General features: G+C 34.7%; 2 protein-coding genes across 7 annotated transcripts in view; one reads left to right on the top strand and one right to left on the bottom strand.

The window, feature by feature from the left end:
* NCAPG (non-SMC condensin I complex subunit G) overlaps positions 1-17,279 on the top strand; it is a 31,759-nt gene extending 14,480 nt beyond the window's left edge. For all 3 annotated transcript variants that reach the window (XM_003927464.3, XM_074395944.1, XM_074395945.1), the window contains exons 12-21: positions 2,350-2,460; positions 5,102-5,221; positions 8,127-8,348; positions 10,807-10,988; positions 11,402-11,576; positions 13,456-13,617; positions 13,847-13,985; positions 14,256-14,342; positions 16,164-16,233; positions 17,156-17,279. In XM_003927464.3, the coding sequence (XP_003927513.1) occupies positions 2,350-2,460; positions 5,102-5,221; positions 8,127-8,348; positions 10,807-10,988; positions 11,402-11,576; positions 13,456-13,617; positions 13,847-13,985; positions 14,256-14,342; positions 16,164-16,233; positions 17,156-17,279 (1,392 nt within the window). The remainder of the gene's footprint in view (positions 1-2,349; positions 2,461-5,101; positions 5,222-8,126; positions 8,349-10,806; positions 10,989-11,401; positions 11,577-13,455; positions 13,618-13,846; positions 13,986-14,255; positions 14,343-16,163; positions 16,234-17,155) is intronic.
* Positions 14,841-24,488, bottom strand: part of LCORL (ligand dependent nuclear receptor corepressor like) — a 201,785-nt gene continuing 192,137 nt past the window's right edge. For 2 of the 4 annotated variants that reach the window (XM_010338157.3, XM_074395936.1), the window contains one exon: positions 14,841-20,000. In XM_010338157.3, the coding sequence (XP_010336459.2) occupies positions 19,820-20,000 (181 nt within the window). In that variant the 3' untranslated portion in view covers positions 14,841-19,819. The remainder of the gene's footprint in view (positions 20,001-24,488) is intronic. The other 2 variants (XM_074395928.1, XM_039468565.2) reach the window with 1 other exon arrangement.

A 24,488-nucleotide genomic window follows, 5' to 3' on the forward strand; every position in this document is an offset into this window, starting at 1 on the left:
CAACTTTAATTTCTTTTGGGATATTACCTTTTGTAATGAACATCATTTTTTATTATACTTTTAAAAGGGATTTGCTGATTATTCTCATAAAGAGAATGCTAAATAGGAGACCCTTCTATATAGGAGAGTTTCATGAGCTATGTTCTTGACTTCTTTTTTTTTTTGAGACAGAGTTTCGCTCTTGTTACCCAGGCTAGAGTGCAATGGCGCGATCTCGGCTCACCACAACCTCTGCCTCCTGGGTTCAGGCAATTCTCCTGCCTCAGCCTCCTGAGTAGCTGGGATTGCAGGCATGTGCCACCATGCCCAGCTAATTTTTTTCTGTTTTTAGTAGAGACGGGGTTTCACCATGTTGACCAGGATGGTCTTGATCTCTTGACCTCGTGATCTGCCTGCCTCGGCCTCCCAAAGTGCTGGGATTACAGGCTCGAGCCACCGTGCCCAGCCTTGTTCTTGACTTCTTTAGCGATAGAAATCCCAACGTCAGTTCCCACCTTCCAAAAGAGTATGCCTGAATTTTATTTTGATAGCTGGTAGCTTCTTTTGTTTGACAAAGTCTGTGGACCATAATAGGTTATTTGATTTGGAAAGTAAATTTAAAATAAAAACTGAAAATACCATCTGAAAATGACAAACGGTACGTCAAAATTAAAAAATTAGCAAAAGTAGTTTATCATGGTTAATATCATCTGTTTAACTTGACTTGCTTTGACCATTTATGTGTTCATTTGTCCTGTTTGAGGACTATTAAATCTGTTAAAGCACAACTTCATAGTAATAGATGCTATGATCATAGTAATAGATGCTATGATCATAGTAATAGATGCTATGATCAGGGAAGTATAGAGGTTTTATGGAGAGATAATCTAATGCTGGTAGAGTATTGTTGGCTTCCCCAGAGGAGGACATGTTTTATCCTGAGATTTGAATAAAAATAACAATGTAAACTAACAGTTAGAAGATACTTTTTCTGTGGTGGTCACAGCATTGCTTACTTCACAAATGTGAATTCCTTTTCTTAAATATAGGCCTATGATGTTAGTACTATTATTATCTTTATTTTACAAAGGGCAAGTAACTTGCCCAGCATCACACAGATAGTAAATGGTGGAGGCAGGATTTAAACCCAAGAAGTGGCTCTAGACTTGTGCTTTTAACTCATTCTGTGCTGTCTCTTCTCAATGAATTATGGAGGGAATGTTGTAGATAGATGGAACAACATCTGTGATGGTCCAAAAGTTAAAGAATGCTTGTTGTGTTTTAAAACTTCAGGTCCACATGACTAGAGAATTGGTGGGGAGAGGCAGGAGAAAAATCTGGGGAAAAATTAAGGGCTAGGTCATGTAAGGCCTTGCGTAAGCAATATTAAAAATTTTGTATTTTAAGGATCGTAGTGAACCACTAGTATTTTAAGTGGTTAGGTAACTCATATGTCTCAGATCACTGTTTTTCAGGAAATGCATAGGAGAGTAGTAAAAGCTTAGACAGGCATAATAGTTGGAAGACATACAGTAGGGTTGGGACACTTACAGATGATGGTAGCCTGAACAAGGTAATGCCAGTGGATATAGAAAGTAGTGATGAACTTGAGAGCTTTTTAGAAATGAGTAATCGGGAGAAAAGGGAGTCCAGAATATATCTTAGGTCTTTTGCTTTAGACAGCTGGGTAGATGGCGATGACAGTATGAAGACAGAGAACAAGGAAGAGGAGAGATTTGTGTAATGATGAGTTCTCTTTAGAACATTTTGAGTTTGAGGAGACTGTGGAACATCCAAGAGGAAATGTCTTTTAGCAGTTGCATATATGAATCTGAAACTTAGAAAATAGCTGGGCTAGCTCATAGATGATAAATGAGGTTGTCAGGTTGTTTTGTTTTGCTTTGTTTTGTTTTGTTTGAGACAGAGTCTCTCTCCGTCGCCCAGGCTGGAGTGCAGTGGCATGATCGCAGCTCTCTGCAACCTCTGCCTCCTGGGTTCAAGCGATTCTTGTGCTCCAGCCTCTCAAGTAGCTGGGACCACAGGTGTGTACCACTATGCTAATTTTTGTGTTTTAAGTACAGATGAAGTTTTGCCATGTTGACCAGGCTGCTCCCAAATTCCTGGCCTCGAGTGATTTACCCGCTTTGGCCTCCCCAAGTGCTGGGATTAAGGCATGAGCCATTGCGCCTGGCTGAAGTTGTCAATTTTAAAATCCTACCTCTACCATTTACTGTCTGTATGATAGCTGTAAGATCACTCACAGAGTCTATAGAGAGTGACAGTAAGCCCTACACAAAGCCCTGAGAAAGCAAACATTTAAGAGATGGGCAGAAGATATTACTAATGCTGAATATTTTGTCTTCATTTTAGAATGATGCTGAAACATTGCAGAAATGTCTTATTTTATGCTATGAATTGTTGAAGCAGATGTCCATTTCAACAGGCATAAGTGCAACTATGAATGGAATCATCGAATCTTTGGTTTGTTGGTGGCCTCTTCGGCTTTATTTTAGTCCAGTCCTTTCTTATTTTATAAGTGATGTGTTCTTTCAAAATAAAAAAAGTGAACAGATTACAATCTTAAATATCTGATAAGTATAAATGGTTAAAAAATAAATAAATAAATAAATATAGTAGCCACTTCATATTGTGAGAATTAAATAAGATAATGTATGTAAAGGACCTGATACATAAGTTAGAATCTTTTAAAGATTTGAAAAAATGATTTCATACTAGAAGGAGATACAGAATATCTTCATTGTTTGAATAGTAAGAGAGGAGATACTGAAACGTAACCAGGAATATTTAAGTACTGGAATCTTGCTATATAATGAGACTGAGTTGATTATATTATATGCCCTCTGAAAGGAATTTATTTATTATATTTAAAGGACTTTTTAAAATAACCCTTTGTAGGTAATTCCCATAGGTACACAAATACTGTAAGATTCTTCTAGAACATTACTTTCTGATAAGGAATATAGTATAAACCGTATATAACTTTACATTTGCTAGTAGCCACATTAAAAAAAAAAGTTAAAAGGATAATTTTAGTATATTAAATGTATCCAACTGTATTATTTGGATATATCCAATATATCAAAAATATTAATTATTTTATTTTTTACTCAATATTAAAACTTGCAGTGCTTTACATTCTGTTGCTAGGTCTTTACAGCACATCTTAAACTGGACTAGTCACATTTCAAGTGTTCAGTAGCCACATCATGAGGCTAATGGTCACAGTATTAGTTCAGTATTTTTTTGTTGTTGTTTTGATAGTACCACTTATCCAAAGCAAATTCTATATGTAGCCAGGCTCTTACAGAAGTATCTTAAAATTGTATTGACTTGGGACTAGTGAGAATTAGCCAGTGAATGTGATCTGAATTCTAATTCCTTGGTTGTCATGAGTTCCTAAATGTAGTAAAGAAAACCGATTTTAATAGTTTAGAGCTTCTGGAGAAATAATATTTTGTACTCAGCCATTAGAATTTAGCTTTATTTTTAGAAAAGCAATATCTTTAGTGAAAAGTAATGCTCTTTAAGTTGTACTTGGGTATTTTATGTCTGGCCCTACAAAATTGAGGTAGTAAATATGAAGACTGTATATAATGGATATACAGTGTTATGTGAAGAAGGGACACAAAATTGAATGGTCATAACGATATTAAGTGTATAAAAGTCTATGGCTAAAGATTGAAAGAGATTAGTAGAAGAATATAAAATATATTTGGATAAAAGTTATATTTTTATGAAGTTACTATGTTTTAAATAAAAAATTTAATAAATTATTCATTGGGAAAATATTCATAAATTCATTGAGGAAATATTTACTGAACATCTATTACATACATACTAACTTCTAGGAATAAAGTATACATGGTATACAAAAAAAAAAAAAAAAAGAGATACAGATTGTCCTTGTTGATCTGGTCAAGTGAGAGGAGCATCAGTGAAGTAAGTAAAAAGTGAAAGTTTGTGCTATTAGTGCTTGTTATGAAGAAAAACTATATGACCATATGTGAACTTATAATAACAGGATTTGACATATTCATTGAAGGTGATTCTGGTCTGATATTTGAGTAGACTTTATATGAAAAAGACAGAGAATGCTTAATATGGTAGCTGCCAGCCAAACATGGCTTATAAAAACTAGTCCAAAATGAGATATGCTGTAAGGACTAAAACATTGGGGATGGGAATGGTGGCTTACACCTGTAATCCTAATACATTGGGAGGCCAAGGCAGGTGGATGGCTTGAGCTCAGGAGTTGGAGACCACAAGAGTGGTCTCAATGCAACATGGTGAAACCCTATCTCTACAAAAATAAAATAGAATAATTAGCCAAGTGTGGCTCGAGCCTATGCTCCCAGCTACTTGGGAGGCTGAGGTAGGAGGATCAGTTGAGCCTAAGAGGCTGCAGTTGCAGTGAGCTGAGATTGTGCCACTGCACTTCAGCCTGGGTGACAGCATAAGACTCTGTCTCAAAAAAGAAAAAAAAAGAAAAGAAGAAACCATGTTGAGTTTCAAAGACTAGTACAAAGAACAGAAAGTAAGTTATCTTGTTAATAGTATTTATATTGATTAAATACTACAATTACAAGGTTTTGGTTATATTGAGTTAAATATATTAAAATTAGTTTCACCTTTTGTTTTTTAACTTTAATATGGCTACTACTTACATAAGTGGTTCCCATTTGTGGCTTTTATTATATTTCTGTTGGATAGCATTGAATCCAAATCAGACTAGTTGAACAAACTAAGAGCAAGAGGTAGCATGGTATAAGAAGATTGGGAAAGGAACTACACAATAGGGAATAGTATATGTCATGTTAAGGTGATTTATCTTGTTCTGTGAACATTAGGAAGCCATTGAGTCCCCTTTAGCAGGTGGAGGGGAGGTATCTCATGATCAGACTATTTTAGGAAGGTCATTCTGGCTGTTTAATACTTGCCTTTTCTTTAAAAGTGAAAAATGACATCTTTGAGTTAATAGGCAATAGGAAATGAAGTGGATCTATGAAATCATATGGAAATTGTCATTTTGAATATGATTTTAGTACACTATTATACATTTGTTACCCTGGTCAAAATTATTTTAATTTCTGATTCATTTCAGATTCTTCCTGGAATAATAAGTGTTCATCCTGTAGTAAGAAACCTGGCTGTTTTATGCTTGGGATGCTGTGGACTACAGAATAAGGATTTTGCAAGTAAACACTTTGTATTACTATTGCAGGTAGGATTTATCTTGTGTTAAGTCTCAGTTGTATTTTCTGAAATACTCTGTGGTGATAATGCTAATACTCTGAATTTATCTATTCTGGTGCTTATTGATGATGATTATTATGGATAATCTTTGGGGACTGAGTACTTTTTATCTTTTGATTTCTTATTAAAATGTGTTTGGAGAAAAAGATGAAATGCCAGTTATTTAAGATATTCTTTTAATCACATAGCACATACTTATTGAGTGCATATTATGTGCCAGCAACTGTTAAAGACTTTGAAAAAATAAAGTAGGTAGGTAGTGAATAAAACAAGATAAAAGGTGTTGTCTTAATGGAGCTTACATTCTAGAAGGGGAAACACAATGTGAAAAATAAGTATACAATATATCAGATGGAGAGAAGTAAAGCAAAGAAAGGGACTAAATGGGAAGGAGGAGAGGGAGCAGTTTGGTTGAGAAAGACCTCACTAATAAGTTGACATTTGGGCAAATACCAGAGGGAAGTGTGAGAGTGAACCACGTGGTTATCTGGGCTTCCAAGAAGGGGAAAAAGCAAGGGAAGAGGCCCTGGGGTGTAGGACTTTGGGTGTGTTCAGGGAACAAGAGAACATATGGCTAGGAAAGACTGAGCAAAGGGAAGAATAATAGGAAAAAGGGTTTGCTGGCAGCAGGATGTCCATGTCTTCTAGGACTTTATAGACTGTAAAGATGTCAGCTTTCACTATAAATGAGATGGAAAGGAATTGGAGGGCTTTGAATAGAAGATTGTTATGATCTCACTGGGCATAAGGTGGTGTAGACCAGGGAAGGGTTGGCAAACCATTTGTGTACAGAGCCAGAGAGTAAATATTTTTAGACTTTGTGGGCCATATGATCTATCTAAACTACTCAGCACTGCTGCTGTGTGAAAACATCTGTAGATAATGCATAAATGAATTAGTATGGCTGTAGTCCAGTAAAACTTTATTGTCAATGAAATTTGAATTTCATATAATTTTCACATGGAATACGTTTTCTTTTTTTAAAAATCATTTGAAAATGCAAAACTTCCTAACTTGCAGGCTATGCAAAAACAGGTGGTAGAATGGATTTGGGCTGTTTGCAGATCCCTCATATTAAATAGGTGTACAAGTATGGAAGCAGGGATACTAATAAGGAAGGTATTTGATATTCTAGGAAAGTGATGGTGATGGCTTAGATGACTGTTGTGGTTATTGAGGTTGTGAGCAGAAATGGTAATCTAAATTTGAAAATCAAGTTTAGGATTTGCTAATGAATCTGATGTGGTATGTGAGAGAAAGGTAGGCGTTAAATTAAAGATTTGGGGCAGAATAACTGTATGGATGAAGTTGTCTTTTCTTACGATGGGGAAAGCAGAGGAGCTGGTTTTACGGCAGACAGTATTGGGCATGATAAGTTTACAGTTTAAGGTACAAGTGGATATATTGAATAGGCATTTATATATGAGTTTGGAGTATAGGGCAGAGGTCCAAGATGGTGAGATGGAAGTCCTTATTCTATTGATATTTGTATTGCATCTGAGAGTATGCAAGGCTTAGAGAGGATGTTGCCTGAGGAATGAGTATAGATTGAATGAGTGTAGGGATCAACTTTGTAGGACCCTAAAGCCTCAGATAAAGGTCGGGGAGAAGAAGAGGAACTGGTAGGGGTTAAGGAGAATTGGACAGTAGAAGAGAAATGGTATGATTTCCTGGAAAGCAAGTGAATATAATATTTTAAAGATGATAGAATGACCCAGCTGTCCAGTGTTGCTTCATAATCGACCATTCTGAATTCACAATCATCCATTTCTGGCAAGCAGGAAGTGTTCTTGAAATTTCTTTAAAAGTTTTGAAAAATTAAGGCATTTTTTCTCAGTTCATTATTTTGACTGTTTTACAGGTGATTTTCATTTGTTCTAAAAGCCAAGTTATTTTATCAATTATCTAAATTTAATTACATTAAAGAATATAGTAAATTGGCTCACACCTTTGGAGCCTGTGTGTGAGCACTTTGGGAGGCTGAGGCTGGTGGATCTGAGGTCAGGTGTTTGAGCCTGGCCAATATGGTGAAACCCCGCCTTTACTAAAAATACAAAAATTAGCCAGGTGTGGTGGTGCGCACCTGTAATTCCAGCTACTCAGGAGGCTGAGACAGAAGAATTGTTTCAACCCAGGAGGCAGAGGTTGCAGTGAGCTGAGATTTTGCCATTTAACTCCAGCCTGTGCCATAGAGTGAGACTCTGTCTCAAAAAAAAAAAATTTTTTTTTAATAATATAAATACTGAACTCTGTATTTTTTCCATGGCTTTGAAATCTGTGTGCATTTTTAACGTTAGACTTATACAGGGTGCTGAGTTTTATGGTTTACCTCTTTTCATAAAGTAATCCAGATGAAAACTGAATTTACTATTAATGAATTCTAAATTCATTGAACTAATAAGAGAAAAATAAAACTTTATAACCTAGAATACTGTTCTAGTGAATGCCTTTCATTGCTTAGAATATAATGTTTTTCTCTTGACAGCTGGGCTAGAACATCAATATAATTGAACAGTTTTTCTGAATCTTAAAAAAATAAAATGGATGAAGGCATTGTTGATACTTTTTAAATAAAAGGAACGAAGAATATAATTCAGCCTGAGTCCAATTCCAGAAATTTTTATTGACTGTGAAGATTAACTTTTTCTTAAAGCATATAGCTCTAAATGTTATGGTTCAAATAAATAAAAATAACGTGTTTTTTTTTTTACATTGAAATTTTAACTATATCTTTGAAAAGCGACATTTTCTTTAGACTTGACACTGTCATTGAAATTTGACTAAGAAAAAAATAAGATGCATATTAATTTTATGTAAACAATAAAAACAGTTTACTGAATTTACTTTTTTTGGTGGGGAATATCTTGATTTAGGTTTTGCAAATTGATGATGTCACAATAAAAATAAGTGCTTTAAAGGCAATCTTTGACCAATTGATGATGTTTGGGATTGAACCATTTAAAACTAAAATCAAAACCCTTCACTGTGAAGGTATAGAAATAAACAGTGATGATGAACAAGAATCAAAAGAAGTTGAAGAGACTGCTACAGCTAAGAATGTGTTGAAACTCCTTTCTGATTTCTTAGATAGTGAGGTAAGAAATAATCCAGTCCTGTGATTATGAAATGCCATTTTCAGCATGTATTTGTTTATGCTCTTTATATTTTATTTTTTCCTACTGGGTTTTAAATTTGGATGCTTTCTCTTACTTTTTTAACATTGTATTTAAATCCTAACTTTCACGATCATACCTAATTTCTCACTATCAAATTGTATGTGCAAAGAAATGAAGTATAAACAAAAATGAAGTGATTATTAAAGGGGGTTGTTATTAATTTTTTATTTACATTGTATTTGTGATTTAGAGACTTTTAAGATTTATAAGAGTTTTAAGAAATAGTTTAGAATAATTTTATATTGGGAGGGTAGAAGATGTAAGATAGGGTATGCTATTGGATCTCTTTTAAGTACTCTTGAGCTACTATTTTTATAGCACGTTAAGCAACTGATTAAAAATTTTTTATACAGCTTATAGTTTTTCACTGAGGTGGATGTGAAAAACAAAAACTTACAAAAAATTGTTACAACAAAACTTAACAATTTAAATTTTTTGAGATAGGGTCTTGCTCCATCATCAGGTTGGAGTGCAGTGGTGCGATCATAGTTCACTGCCCCTTCACGTGCTGGTTTCAAGTGATCCTCCTGAAGAGCTGGGACAACAGGCATGTGCTGCCATGCCTGCTGATGTTTAAATTGTTGAGACAGGGTCTCGGTATGTTTCCCACACTGGTCTTGAACTCCTGGCCTTACACGATCTTCTTGCCTCAGGCTGTCAGGGTGCTTGGATTACAAGTGTGAGCCCTTGTGCTTGGCCACAACTAACACTGTTAATGTGAACAATTCATTGACATTTAGTACATTCAAAATGAAGGGCAACTAACACCTCTATCATATAATTTAAAACATTTTCATCATCCCAAAAGGAAACTACTCATTAAGCAGTTGCTCCTCATTCCCCCTTCTGCCAGCCATGACAACAACCAATCTCCACTCTGTGTCTATAGATTTAACTATTCTGGATATTTCATATAATTAGAATCATACAATATGTGACCTCTTTGTTTGGCTTTTTAAATTTAGTATAATGTTCTCAAGATTCATCCACATTGCATCTTGTACCAGTACTTCATTTTTTAAAAATAGCTGAATATTCCATTTTATGTATATACAGTGATTTGTTTATGCATTCATCCACTGAAGGACAGTTGGGCTATTTCTACCTTTTGGCTATTGTGAATAGTGCTGCTTGCTATGAACATGGCATGTATATGTATTTGTTTGAGTACCTGTTTTCAATTCTTTTGGGTATCTATATACCTAGGAATTAGGTTGCTGAGTCATTTAACTTTGAGAACTTGACAAAATGTTTTCCATAGTGACTGAACCATTTTGAATTTCCACCTGCAATGTACAAGGTTTTCCATTTCTCCACATCCTTGTCAACACTTAATGTTCCAGTTTTTTAAAAATTATAGCTATCCTATTATATGTGAAGTGCTACTTCATTGTGGCTTTGATTTGCAGTTCCCTAATGACTAGTGATGTTGAATATCTTTTCATCTGCTTCTTGGCCATTTGTATATTTTGTTTGGAAAAGTGTCTGTTCAAGACCTTTGCCCATTTTTAAAGTTATGTTGGTTGTCTTTATAGAGTTCTTTATGTAGTTTGGGTAGTAGATCCTTATCAGGTATAATTTGCAACTATTTTATTGTTTAAGTTGTTTTTTTGCTTTCTTGATACCTTAGGGATATTGAACATTTTTAATTTTGGAGATGCATTTATTTTTTTCTTTTGTTGCTTCTGCTTTTGGTGTCCTATCTAAGAATCCAGTGCTAAGTCCAAGTCATGAAGATTTATCCCTGTTTTCTTCTGAGAGTTTTCTGGCTTTAGCTTTTATATTTAGGCTGTTAATGCATTTTCAGTTAATATTTGTATATGGTCTAAGGTCCAGCTTCATTGTTTTGCCTGTGTACATCCAGTTGTCTTTTCCTTTGTCTTCTCTAGACTTGTTTTGTTTACTCTTTCTAGGAATGCCTTCTGCTTCTACATCTTCTGTTCCCATTCTACCCATTACTCAGACAAATTGCCACTCTTACCTATGGAGCTTTCACTATAGATAGGCACCTTCTTCTAATGTCAGCCGCCATTGCTGGGAATTTTCTATGTCTTAGAAACACTAAGCATTTAAATATATGTTTTGATTTTTATTTTCCAATAGTTATAAAAAGCTTTTGGTGCTTTTAAAAAATTTTAAGAAAATTGAATTTTTCATGGCTAGAGTAAGCATTTGTCTAGTCTCCTAGTCTTTTAGATTTGTCTAAAATTGTTAGTCTAGCTGTGAAGAAATAGTCTTTTTATATGTCTTTAAAGAATTGGTAATAACACAAATGATTTTTGGGTGATTCATATAAAAATATTGTAGAACAGCTACATTGTGAGGATTAAAAAGGAGATACAAATAAATGTCTTCTTATGAATGTCATCTTTGTTAGGTATCTGAACTTAGGACTGGAGCTGCGGAAGGACTAGCCAAGCTGATGTTCTCTGGGCTTTTGGTCAGCAGCAGGATTCTTTCTCGTCTTATTTTGTTATGGTACAATCCTGTGACTGAAGAGGATGTTCGACTTCGACATTGCCTAGGCGTGTTCTTCCCCATGTTTGCTTATGCAAGCAGGTATTGAGTCATAGGGGTAAATCAAAATCTGACTTGACATCAAATTCAGGTCCTTCATGAATTTATAACAATATTTTGTTGTTGGTACTTTTTCTATCTTTAGTGGATACATGATGAAATGACAATAACTTATATAGATTTTATCAAATTCAGGTCCTTCATGAATTTATAACAATATTTTGTTGTTGGTACTTTTTCTATCTTTAGTGGATACATGATGAAATGACAATAACTTGTATAGATTTTATCTATCTGAATTGTTGGCTCTTTCCTAGATGAAAATGTACTTTATCTTGATGAGCAAATTTTACACATAAAATTTTTGAATTTCATACGTAACAGTTTTTAGAGTCATGCTTTTTCTCTCATCAAATAATGTTCTGTTAACAAACTTTCAATTTGTTTCTCAATAGGACTAATCAGGAATGCTTTGAAGAAGCTTTTCTTCCAACCCTGCAAACACTGGCCAATGCCCCTGCATCTTCTCCTTTAGCTGAAGTTGATATCACAAATGTTGCTGAGTTACTTGTAGATTTGACAAGACCAAGTAGATTAAATCCTCAAGCCAAGACTTCTCAAGATTATCAGGTGAGTGAGGATGATAACTGCGTGCAGATCACTGTTTTGGTAAAATAATGTGTCTCAAAGACCCCTTGAAATACGAGGAACTGCATTTTGATCTTTAGACTTTTGTCTCAAACATATAACACAAAGCACAAAAAAGCAAGACCCTGGGAAATATGGAGAAATCATACGAAAACAGAAATCAGTGCTAACATTTTTGCTACTGAAAAGAAGTTACTAAAAATTCACCACCCCCACCATGCTCTTCCCTACCTAGTACTGACTGTTAATCTGAAGTAATAACCTATGTTATCTAGGACTCACCGAGTCTTCAAATGTTGGCTTACCTGCTATGCTTCTGGCACAAGGAAGCACAATGCAGAGAATAGAACTCACCTGACGCTTTTTTGGCTTTTAATTCAAAGAAGATAAATCAATTGCATACTGACTCACAGACTGAACTTATGCAGATTTTAAAAAATCCTTTAATGGCATTTGGTCAAACTTGTTACCACTTTTAAAATTTAATGTATTAGTGATTTCAGATGCTAACTGATTAAGTTGAAAGTATTACTCTTCTTTCGTTGTTTGATATTTAGTGATAGGCTACTCTGTTCAAGTCATATTTTGTATATTATTGGAAAGATAAGATTATAAAGGATATTAGGCAAAATTAGGTAAAGGTCAGTAATAGAGCTATTAAAGCACTTTATGACTTGAGACAAGGGCAAGACTCATGTGGTAGGAATGATGAGTACAGCATTAGTTTTAAAACTCATTGAGCAAAATTCAGTTAGGCCTTGTTGGGATTTGGGGAGTGGTTTGGGTAGAGGAAGGATGTTTTATTAAAGGTGATATATGTAGATGGTTATGCAAATATTGGGGAACTGTAGAAGGATTATTTTGGCTAAGGATCCTGAATAGGACTGTTAGGGCAGAACACTGGAGATAGATTATAGATTGCTTTAAAGGCCAATGTGGGGAATTTGGAGTTGGTCTTATTTGCAGTGGATTAACTATGCAGGGCTTATGAAGAAAGGGTTAATGTCATGAAAGCCAATTATTAGAAAGATTAATTTTGTGGTCAGTGATGGTTACATGAGATGAATTGGTGAGCGGAAAGAAAAGAATATTAATTAAGCAGTTGAAGAGCTGCATAATTAGCTTGTAGAAAAAGTACTAGAAAGTAATAGTATAAAGTAGAAAGAATAGAAATTGAGCTAATAAACAATTACGGGTACAAGAAGCTAAAAGAAAGAGCTTGAGAGGCACGGGAGATGGACTCCAGGAAAAATCTAAGTGTGTGTAACAGCAGTCTTCAAAGGAGCTGTTGACAGTTTACTTGGGAAGTACTCTCATGACTAGCATCTTGGAAGAGTGAGGGAAAAGTAATTTGGGGTATAGCACTAAGTTCCTCTACTGCTGTGCAAGCAAAGGCCCCAGCCGATCACATAGGGAATTCCAGAACTGGGATGTTCCTTTGAGTTGTTGAGAATGGAGACAAGTTGAGACATTGTACCTGTGCATTGGCCAGTCACTGGATTTGGACTAATCTTTGGGAGAAAAGGTATAACCTTGGACAAGGTCCACCGAAGTACAGTGTCATCAGCCTATATCAGAACTGCAGCTGGAAACTTTTACCCTCCAAAATGTGCAGCAACTGGGGAATGAGTGCTTCTTTCCTAAAGGGAGTAGAACTGGGTCCTATATCACAGCATCCACTACAAGAAGTCAAGAAGGGGAGCTTATTTTGGGGTGTGGGGGAATGTTAAATTTGGCTTTAGGCATTTTATATTTGGGATTATGGCAACACAATTAATTGGAAATGTTTATTAGATGTATAAGACTATATTATAATCATAATCGTTTTCAATTTACAAAGAATTTGTTCTTAATTTTCTAGGCCTTAACAGTACATGACAATTTGGCTATGAAAATTTGCAATGAGATTTTAACAAGTCCGTGCTCACCAGAACTACGAGTCTATACAAAAGCCTTGAGTTCTTTAGAACTCAGTAGCCATCTTGCAAAAGATCTTCTCGTTCTACTGATTGAGATTCTGGAGGTAAAGTAGTTTCTAATATATGCTGAAATATTTTGTGTTTATATTTATAAATGTAGAATTTACATGGCTGTATTAAACTATACATGTTAGCATATTGTGACTTATTTAAAGTATTTTCTTCATAAATTTCATATAGTGTTTTTAAACAACTTGATATGTATTGGTACTATTTTCAAAGATAATAGGAAATGCTGTGTTTATAAAATGTTAATAATGTTTTCTTTTATAGCAAGTAAAAGATAGGACATGTCTGAGAGCTCTGGAGAAAATCAAGGTTCAATTAGAAAAAGAAAATAAAGAATTTGGTGACCAAGCTGAAGCAGCACAGGATGCCAGCTTGACGACAACTATTTTTCAAAATGAAGATGGTAATGACATACTGACCAGAATATTTATAAGATTCTGTGCTTTTATTCTGTTCAAGTTTTGTTTTGGCCTGCATTTCTCAACAAATGACCATCTTTTTAGGAGTTTTGCTTTTCCAGTATTTAAATTTTCAAAAGGGTGATTTATAACTTTTCACTAGCTGCTAGAGGGACTGTATCATTTCAGTTTTTTAAGAACTGGACTTAAAAAGACAATTTAAAATATTTCATGAAGCTATCTTATTTATATTGTTTTATTATTTCCTTTAACAGAAAAGAGTAAAGAAGTATATATGACTCCTCTGAGGGGTGTAAAAGCAACCCAAGCATCAAAATCTACTCAGCAAAAGACTAACAGAGGTAGTATATGGATTGACCATCTTTATGATAAAAGTTTTAAATTTTATCTTCCAATGAAAAATACTTGTTTTGCAAGTTTTCTTATCTTTGTTTCCTTAGGAATAAAGATTTTAAAATGTCTTCGGCATCCTTAATTCTTTCAGTTGATGTCAGTTTTTGCCTTGTGTCTAAAGATTATAGAATCAGTGTTGCTTTAGGTGCTTTTGATTGAAAGAATTATGCTGCAAAAGATCATATTACAAAGGACAATTTGGGTGGAATTAAGATTTGGTTAAATGTTAGTTTTCTATTAGTTATTTCTGTTGTATCCTTCATTTAACTAAACATTAAAAAAAAATCCCTGTGGTATTTTTCTGGACTTTGTTCTCCTTCTATTCCCATCTTATTTCATATTTTCCCAACTTATTTCCCAAGGGCTATCCAACAATAGGGGATTTGTTGGTAAAGTAAATGCTGACTACTAGGGGATCACTTGGAAAAAAATCTGAAATTCAAGATATTTTCATTGGTTTATTATTTCCTTATTACAAAAGCAGTGCATGCTTATTACAGAAGAATCAGAAAGTACATCCAGGCAAACTATTAAAAAGAACACTAATAATTCCACCCATGAGCCAACCATGATTTTAATTTTAGAAATCCATTTTTTAAGGCCCTTTCTGATGCAGATTTAATTTTGTCTAAAATGGATTCTGGCCATAATATTGTTTTGTAACCAATAAATTACTTAAATACGAATTGCTGGATATTGTTCCAAATTTGTCCCATATTGTTGGATGTTTTCTTGGGGATAAATGTGTTAGTGAAAACAAGTAAGGAGTAGGAAATAAAGTGTAACATGAATGAAGTAGACCAGGTGTCCCCAAACTTTTTACACAGGGGGCCAGTTCACTGTCCCTCAGACCGTAGGAGGGCCACCACATACTGTGCTCCTCTCACTGACCACCAATGAAAGAGGTGCCCCTTCCTGAAGTGTGGCGGGGGGCTGGATAAATGGCCTCAGGGGGCCGCATGCAGCCCGCGGGCCGTAGTTTGGGGACGCCTGAAGTAGAGTATATAATTTTCAAACAGACTGTCACATTGAACAATTTGGTTTTGATCAGATTGTTTTTTGTTGTATATCACACAATGAGAACTCCATCCTTTTTAACAGACCAAACTTCATGTATTCATACTCTGTTTTATTTCTTATAAATGAGAAGCATCACAAGCCAAACTTTGTCTTACTCCTTAACCTTGTAAATTTCTAGTAAGTAGAATCTTTATAATCCCCAGTATATAAAGGTTCTAGTTTTTACATTGAAATATTATATTTTAGAACACATACTTGAATTCGTTGTGTATATAAGAAGCCATTATTACCTTACTGATTAATGTTTGTTCTATTTGTTTTTTATCACCTTTCAAGAAAAAAAAGTTTTATTTCTTTAGCACCTGTTTCTGCACCTAACCCTTAATTTTCAAGAGTCTTTCCATAGACTTTGTGCTATAGCATAATAGAAGCACTTTATGGTAACACAGTTTTTATATACTGTCCTTAAATACATAGAACTAATATTTGCCTTCTTTTAACTTGTTTAAAATTTCCTCATTTTCCCTTACTCATTATTAGTGCTTACAAAAGAAATTAAGTTTTAATCTTGCTTGGGTTCCTTTTTCTGTGGTAGTGATAACTGGTACCAAGATTGCTAGAACAAGTCGGAGATAGATGTGTTGAAAAGGATTGTTGTGTTGAAAACAAAGGATTTAGCTAGTCTGGAAACTAGATTAAAAATAATAAGCAACTGATAAATTCTGATAATGAATTATACTGTCTTCAAGGACAAAGAAAAGTGACAATTTCAGCTAGGACAAATAGGAGACGTCAGACTGCCGAGGCTGATTCTGAAAGGTATGTCATTCATGTCTAGACTAACAAAGGCCTATCTTCACTTTTTATGTGTAAAAGTAGAAACAAACTAATTTTCTTGTGATTGAGAGAAAATAACAAAATAGTGAAAACTAAAAGTAGCTGTTTTGGGTATTTAGTCTAAAATTCCATTATCAAGAGCATTTGACTTCTTGTGGCTTGTTTGCTTTTGCTTATTGGATGGCATGGTCTTTAGTACTGTCTTTAATATGTTGTTTCTGTTTCTGATTACATGACTATGTGACTCCTCTTTGATCTTTAGTTAACAAACTCTTGATTTCGATAATATTTGGGTTCTCTATACTTAGAATGATAGAATACTTCTGTCTATAACTTGGATATATTGTGTGTTAGAGTGTTTATTTTTGACTTCTGTCAAGCCACTGTTAAGAGTTTAAAGTTGGTAGCTGTCCTGTATTCATGTATTCATTGGCAAAATTGTATTATTTGTATTTTCAGTATATATCTTTACATTGTCTTGATTAAATTCAAGTGTATTTTAAGGGGAAACTGGTTTTTACTGTGTTTTCAAAATTTATTGCTTAAATCAAGAGAACTTAATTTTTTTTTTTTCACTTCTTGAGTTTCAAAGAAGTCTCTTTTGGACATTTATGGTCCTCATTTAATTACAAGCTTCATTACAAGTTTGTGGGTTTTTTTCCTGTATAACACCAGGTTCCCTTATACTTTAAAATCATTAGCTACGTTTTTCCATGATTCACTTTGCTGAATAGCTAAATCAGTGTTTTTTGATACTGTTTGAGAATTTAGTTTTCAGCTAAGTCAATGGAATCAGGCTATCAATTATACACTGATAGAATGTGAGTCAGAAACAAAAATGTTTTATTTATAAATAAGCTGGTTTTAAAACTTGTATCTAAATTCATGTATTTTCAACATCTAGTGATCATGAAGTTCCAGAACCAGAATCAGAAATGAAGATGAGACTACCAAGACGAGCCAAAACAGCAGCATTAGAAAAAAGTAAACTTAACCTTGCACAATTTCTCAATGAAGATGTGAGTTAGGAAAGATGATGGAGGTGGAATCCTTTAAAATTATGTCCAGTTACTTGCTTTAATAAAGTTACCTTTGTCAAAATCAGAAAAAACCTGATGCCTTTCTGAAGATTTTCTGCTGTGTACCTCCATATTACCTTGGCCTGTATTAAAGCATTAGGACAGCATCAGTTATTATAGTCCAGAGACCATTTGCATTAGTCACACAGATTTATCACAATCTGAGGTGGGCCTAGGAATCTCGTTTATTTTTTTATTTTTATTTTTTTTTGAGACGGAGTTTCGCTCTTGTTACCCAGGCTGGAGTGCAATGGCACGATCTCGGCTCACTGCAACCTCCGCCTCCTGGGTTCAGGCAATCCTCCTGCCTCAGCCTCCTGAGTAGCTGGGATTACAGGCACGTGCCACCATGCCCAGCTAATTTTTTGTATTTTTAGTAGAGACGGGGTTTCACCATGTTGACCAGGATGGTCTCAATCTCTTGAAACCCGCCTCGGCCTCCCAAAGTGCTGGGATTACAGGCTTGAGCCACCGCGCCCGGCTGGAATCTCATTTAATAATTTAAAGAGGCTCTCCAAATGATTCTCAAGAACTCTTTATGTTTAAAATCATGGCATTATGAAAAACTTTCAAGTATCACTAGCTAGTGTCTTGCATTTGAGAAGCTTATGACTTAGAACCAACAAAGATGAAACCTCCTCAGGACACATTTAACAAGTAACATTTCAAGGGAAAATGAAGTACCACAAACTGGCTAGAAAGGAGCTTATCACCAGTGAGGAAGACCAGTATGACGTTCAACAGTTATTTTGACAATCTTATTTTGTGATTCCTACAGTGAAAACAGTTTTAATGATGCTGTCTGCCTGGGAAGTCTCTTTCTAAAGTATTTGCATATGGGAGTCCTTGTTTTTGAGTGTTTCCTGGGTTAGGGAGGTGTCCACATAAATGTATTTGAACCATGAAGCTGCTCTCTATATTTCTGGCATAACAATATTTACTGTGGATAATAATTCTAGTGGGAAAATAATGTGACAGGAAGTTCTCTTGTATATACTCTACTAATTTATGAGCACTATTCACTGTCAATTTCATTTATTGTCTTTTGAAATTGACACTTGGCCTGACCTATGAAACTTGTACTGTATGAAATTGGTCCTCTTTTTCTGCAGTACCCAACAAAACACCTTTTCTCTTTATTATTCAGAAATGTCCTAACATGGATCTGTTTTAATAATTGTGCTTTTTAAAGGCTTATTTACTAGAGGCCATTTACTTAAGGTGAAGTTCTAAGATCCATCACTGGTTTTTAGAACTAAATTGTTACATGCTTCATAGAACTTATAAAAGGAGTCAAAGTTACAAAGCAAGAATACTTACTAAGCAAAAGGAAAATTGGTAATGATAGAAAGTCAACGAAAAATAGATGATTGTTCTTCATTCTGTTTGTCGGCTCTGTGTCCTGTGCTTTAAATTCCTTATGTGTTGTCATGTTAAAGATAATTTGCAGGGGGTTGGAAGAAGGACTGAAAAGGTACATTAAATGTGATAGGAAACATCTTAGAAATATAACAAACTAAAATCCCATTCACACATGGCTAGGCCATCCAAAAAAAAAGAAGCCATGTTCTCATATGGTTCACCTTACCAAAGCTTGCTTTCTCTGGCATGGGAAAAATGAATTTAAGCACCAAATTTTTTAATATTCTGAGTATTCAGTTTTTAGACACAGTCATGTAACCATTGCTGAAACTGTGCTTTGCACTATTAGAGTTAAAGGTAAGGGAATATCCTGCTTCTAAAAGTCATCCCTTTAAACTTTAAAATAAAAGGCTAAGGTACAATAAAACAGATGTAAATCCGTTTACCTTTTTCATTCAAAACTGATAACTTACAGAAACCAAATGGTATTCTTCTCTACCAAGAGGCACAGATTTGCTGAACAGTAAACATGCAATTGTACCATTGCTCTTAAAGCCCACAGACTCATAGGTTTAAAATACAGAGAAAGATCTGATCAGCTCAAATGTACCTGTGAATGGAAACATGCTATTCAATGATAATCTATGATCAACTTTTTTCTTCTGTACATATATAACTTTGAAGGAGATTTACTTCTAAGCAATACCTTTGCCTTTAACCAATTTTGCTTCGAGGTAGTTGGTATCCAACTGTTTTACAATTGCTCATGGGTCAGGTCATCATCACAAATCTTTACAATACTAGCTTTCTAAATCACAATGTATTATATATTAAAACTTTGTGCACAGAAATAAAACTGGGAACAATTATGTATTTAAACTTAGGGCATTAAAAATTCACATAATACCATTAAAAAGAGAAACATCAAAATCTGTTTATACTACAAAATTCCACAATGATCTGATGTAAAACATATAAAAACATATAAAGAATATAATCAAAATGATTAATGCTAATGATTTAATATAAAGACAAATCACAGGACTAGAAATACTTCAAGATCAATTGATAAATGCTTATTCAGAAGGAATTTTGACATACAAAATAAATAGTGCAAGTACTGCAATCTATTTCTCTTCACTTTTGAGATTTTGGTTATGAACTGTACAGCTCACTAGAGATGCTGTTGTCAAATTCAGATTCCATTCAATGGGACGATTAAGGCACATCTTAATGGGGCTCAAAGGGCAACTTGCTGTATTCCCATCAGACACATTCAGTTTCTCATCAGTTTTCATTTGTAGCATGCTGGAAGAAAAAGTGTAAGGCATTTTAGTTTTACTTTAGTTTCAAAGTAATTATCAACCTTGTAAAAACATTTAGTAGTAGTAGTGTTTAGACCTCTAAACTTTAGTGTACATAAGGCATTTATCCTGAAAATACAACAGTTTTATCTCCCATCTACTTATTGAACTAAATACAATGAACAATGCCACGTAAACTGTGTAACTTGAGAGGTCACATAGTACCGGAAAAGTAACACTGCATATATGGATTACATCAATATACATCAGAAAAGATAATTAACCTTGTTAAAGGATTCAACCCCTTAACCTACCCTTTTGTGGATCAGGATGAAAACCACTTTGAGGAAAAAAAGGGATCAACATTTGTTGAATGCCTCTTATGTTTTAGCCACTTTCACATGTTTTGTCTCATTTGAATTTCACAAAAGCCAAGGTTGGTTTGCTTATCCTCATAGTAAACAATAGAATCAAGTCTCTGAGAGTTAAGTACAAATATGCCTGAGGTCATACAGTCACCTGCCTGGAACTGGAATACAGCCCTTTCTCGAAATTTTCCTTATGCTTGTCTACTAGCTCTCTGATGAGGCTGGAAAATCCTCAGGAATTAAACTCATGGCCAGCTCATCAGAGGAGCATGTGGCATCCACAGGATACTTATTCTTGGTTGCCAATTTCAAAGACTTTTTTACATTGATGGGAAAGTTGGCTTATTTGGATTTACCTTAGGTTGGTCAGATCTCTTCAACATTATTTAATATACACACTCTGTTCTGGACTCGTGTCTTGTTCCACAAGTTTATGAGCACAGTTCCACAAGTTTATGAGCACCTACTGTTTCTAAATGTTCCCACCTAGGGAACCTTGCTCACCACTCTGCTTAACCAAACGTTACCCATGCATAAACCAATCTCACATATCTCAATTTGCTCTTAGTAAAACATTGCATTGGGTTGTGAACTATTTGGGGTTCTCCTTTATTATTTCATGTCTAATAGTCTTATAACCCCCCTCTAGATCTGAAGGAAAGGATGCTAACATTCTTTTCTTTGTGAAGATAAGCACAGTGCTAAATACACAGTAGCTACTCAAAAATTCAATGAACATTTATAAATAGCCTGTTGTGAAACATCTGGAGCAGAGTGTTACTCTTCAGAATCACAGAAATGTGAGTCGAAAGAGTCCACTGTGTAATGCATATGCCATCCCTAGTTTTAAGTACTACTTCTAGTCAGTGCACATCTTCAGATGTGAATCCTTACATTTATAAACTATTCAACAGGTTTCTAGTTCATTTGATATTCAAGTATGGTTAGTTCATTTGGACTACATCACTCCTAAGCTTTCTCCAACTGTAACTCTACAAATTTTCCTATTAGCAATGAGGCTCTGTCACATAATTAAGTGACCTGCTAGCGCTGGGAAATGGGAGCATCCAGACTCCAGCAGATCCCTCCTTGCAACCTCAACTAACCGACTCACATGCCATTCAATAAGCCAAATCCGTTATATCCTGTTTTACCACCACTAACACCTCACCGCGTTCTCCCTAAACAGTCCCAGTCCCACAGAATACAATTTCAATTTGTATAAATTGATACTAGACAAAATGACAAACTATCAAGTTGCTTAGTATGCATCAAAAGTAGTAAACCATAAACCATTTTTTGAAAAGTTAAAATGCATGTGATTAATAAATATTTAAAGTATATGCGACAAATGAAAGAGCTCCAAAATAATATTTTCATATCAGAAATAACTGACTTTAAAAAATTAACATTAATTACTGTTATTAAAATGAGGTCTTCAGAGACCTCATTTTTGTTTTGTTTTTCGAGTTAGCAAAACTCAGATAAAGCTGTATTTTTTTCCTTTCTCCAAGGACTGCTAGTCTTCATATTTTTATTGCATTTTCAAAGCAAAACTTTGATGTACACTTTTTTGAGAAACTCTAAGGCAAGCCATAAAAATACAATTATAATAATCAAGATAGTTTGGTAGGCAAGTATAGCAAGTATTAAACTCCAAAAAAGAAAATAAAGGCATAGAACAAACAATCATGGTCATAAATAAAAACAAATTTTGTGTTTTTTTGCTATTTGTTTGACTAAGATGTTTTCACCAGAGAATACTTTAATAACTACATGAATTTCCTTTTCAAAAAACTTAAGGAAGTTTTCTTAAGTAACTTTTCCAGAATGGTATACTATAAATTTGGGTACACAGATCCTACAGGTACACAAAACTATACTTACCTATGGGAAGAAAATGTCAGTTTTGAAAAAAAGGCTAAATTTACTAATTTACAGCTTGACATTTAATTCATATATACTTAAAAAACAGTGGATATGCAAAGTTTGGGCAGTACTGCTCTATGGAACTCTTAGAAGAATACAGCTATCTTAGGACATGCTGGAACCAGAGGCAATAGACCATTACAGCTAGAAAGTACCTTTCTAGGTGTTTGTTTTTCGAGATAGGGTCTTGCTCTGTGGCCCAGGTTGGAGTGCAGTGGTGCCATCATGGCTCACTGCAGCCTCCAACTCCTGTGCTCAAACAATCCCTCTGCCTTGGCTTCCCAAATAGCTGGGAATATAGGTGTGTGCCACCACACCCACATAATTTTTAAATTTTTTGAACAGACAGCGTCTTGCTGTATTTCCCAGGCTAGTCTCAAATTCCTGGCCTTAAGCAGCCCTCCTGCCTTAGCCTCCCAAAGCACTGGGATTATAGGCGTGAGCCACCACAATTGGCCAGATTTTATTTTTTTAAGAGGTAGGGAAACTAAGGGGTAGGAAAATAAGCTGCCCCTCTTTTGAGTCTTCTAAAACCAGATATATGTGGACTAACATAAGAACCTGGTTTTCTGATTAGTACTTAACTGATGTTCATTTCAATTCCATTTTCAACACCAGAGTCAATGAAACTATTTAACATTTATTGAGGAAGTATTAGAAAGTGCTTTTGTGATATAAAGATGAGGAAGACACAGTCATTGCTTTCAGAGAGTATGCAATCTAAAAGATTTTCAATAAATACTCCTTTATATTTGGAAATTAAAATTTTGACTAGTTAGGTTTAATGTCAGGAATTTGCCGTATAATCATACACATTTGTACAAAGTGAAAAATAAATGTTCTCAACGTTTGATGCCATTTTTATATAATGTTTTTGGTCTTTTGCATTTTTAAAATAGATAATACATTTACAAAATTAAAAACATCAATCAGTGCATAATCCCAGCACTATAGGAGGCTGAGGTAGATGGATTGGTTGAGCCCAGGAGTCTGAGGCCAGCCTGCACAACATGGCAAAACCCCTACAAATAATACAAAATTAGCTAGGCATGGTGATGTGTGCCTGTAGTGCCAGCTACTTGGAAGGCTGAGGTGGGAGGATTGCTTGAGCCTGGTGGAGGCTGCAGTGTGCTGAGATTGTGCCATTGCACTCCAGTCTGGGCAACCCCTGTCTCAAAAAAGAAAAAAATCAATCAGTGAAAAATGTCACATAATGGAAAGAACTGCCTGTCAGTGCTCCTAGCCCCTCTTTTGGGGCAGCTATTACCATTTTATTGCCTTTTCTTCAGATAGTCATCTCACACTGAAATATGAAGGTATCTGTATTTCAACTCTCTCCCCTTACACAATTCTACCATTCTATATACTGTTATGTATCTTGCTTTAAAATATGTATTTTGGATATTGTTTCATATTTGTACAATGAATTCTCAATTCTTTTAACAGCTACATAGAATTCCACTTTGTGGATAAATCATAATTGATGTTATCAGTTCTCAATTGACAGAATTTTGGCTGTATTAATCTATTGTATAAAATAGCAATGATGCATTGAATATTCTGACATGTGTTCAAGTATATCCATAGAGTTGATTAGGAGTAGAATAGCTGGGTCAAAGGGTGCTTTTACATTTTTGATATTATCAAAATGCCCTTCAGAGGCTGTACCATTTTACACTTTGACCAACAATGTGTGAAAATCTTTCATTCCTTACTCTAACCAATAATGTATAATAAAACTTACAGATCTTTGAAATCTGATGTTAAAAAGTGGCATACTATTGCTTTAATTTGCATTTCTCTTATGAATAAGGCTAAGCATATTTTAATGTTTTAGAAGCCATATGTTTCCTTTTTATGTTTTCTTTGCCAATTAGGATAATCTTTTTCATGTAGTTATGAAAATTAATTTGTTGTATAGTGATTTATGATCCCACTCTCTTTCCACCCTATCCAGTTTATTAGTTTATATCTGTTTATGGTGATTTTCTCATGAGTCCATTCTAAATTCTATGTCATTAGATTTATCACTCTTATTTCGTGGCTTCTCTGTTTCATAAAATGATTAGAAAGCTGAAAGCAGTAGCAGTAAGTGATCTGAGAAAATGACTTTAAGAATCTATACCCCGGATTCTAATAAAAGCTCAGCAATAGTATGTATACAGTGGTACTCCTGAAAATAGAGTTGGGGAAAA

This window comes from Saimiri boliviensis, chromosome 3 (assembly GCF_048565385.1).
Source record: "Saimiri boliviensis isolate mSaiBol1 chromosome 3, mSaiBol1.pri, whole genome shotgun sequence".
Taxonomy (NCBI): domain Eukaryota; kingdom Metazoa; phylum Chordata; class Mammalia; order Primates; family Cebidae; genus Saimiri; species Saimiri boliviensis.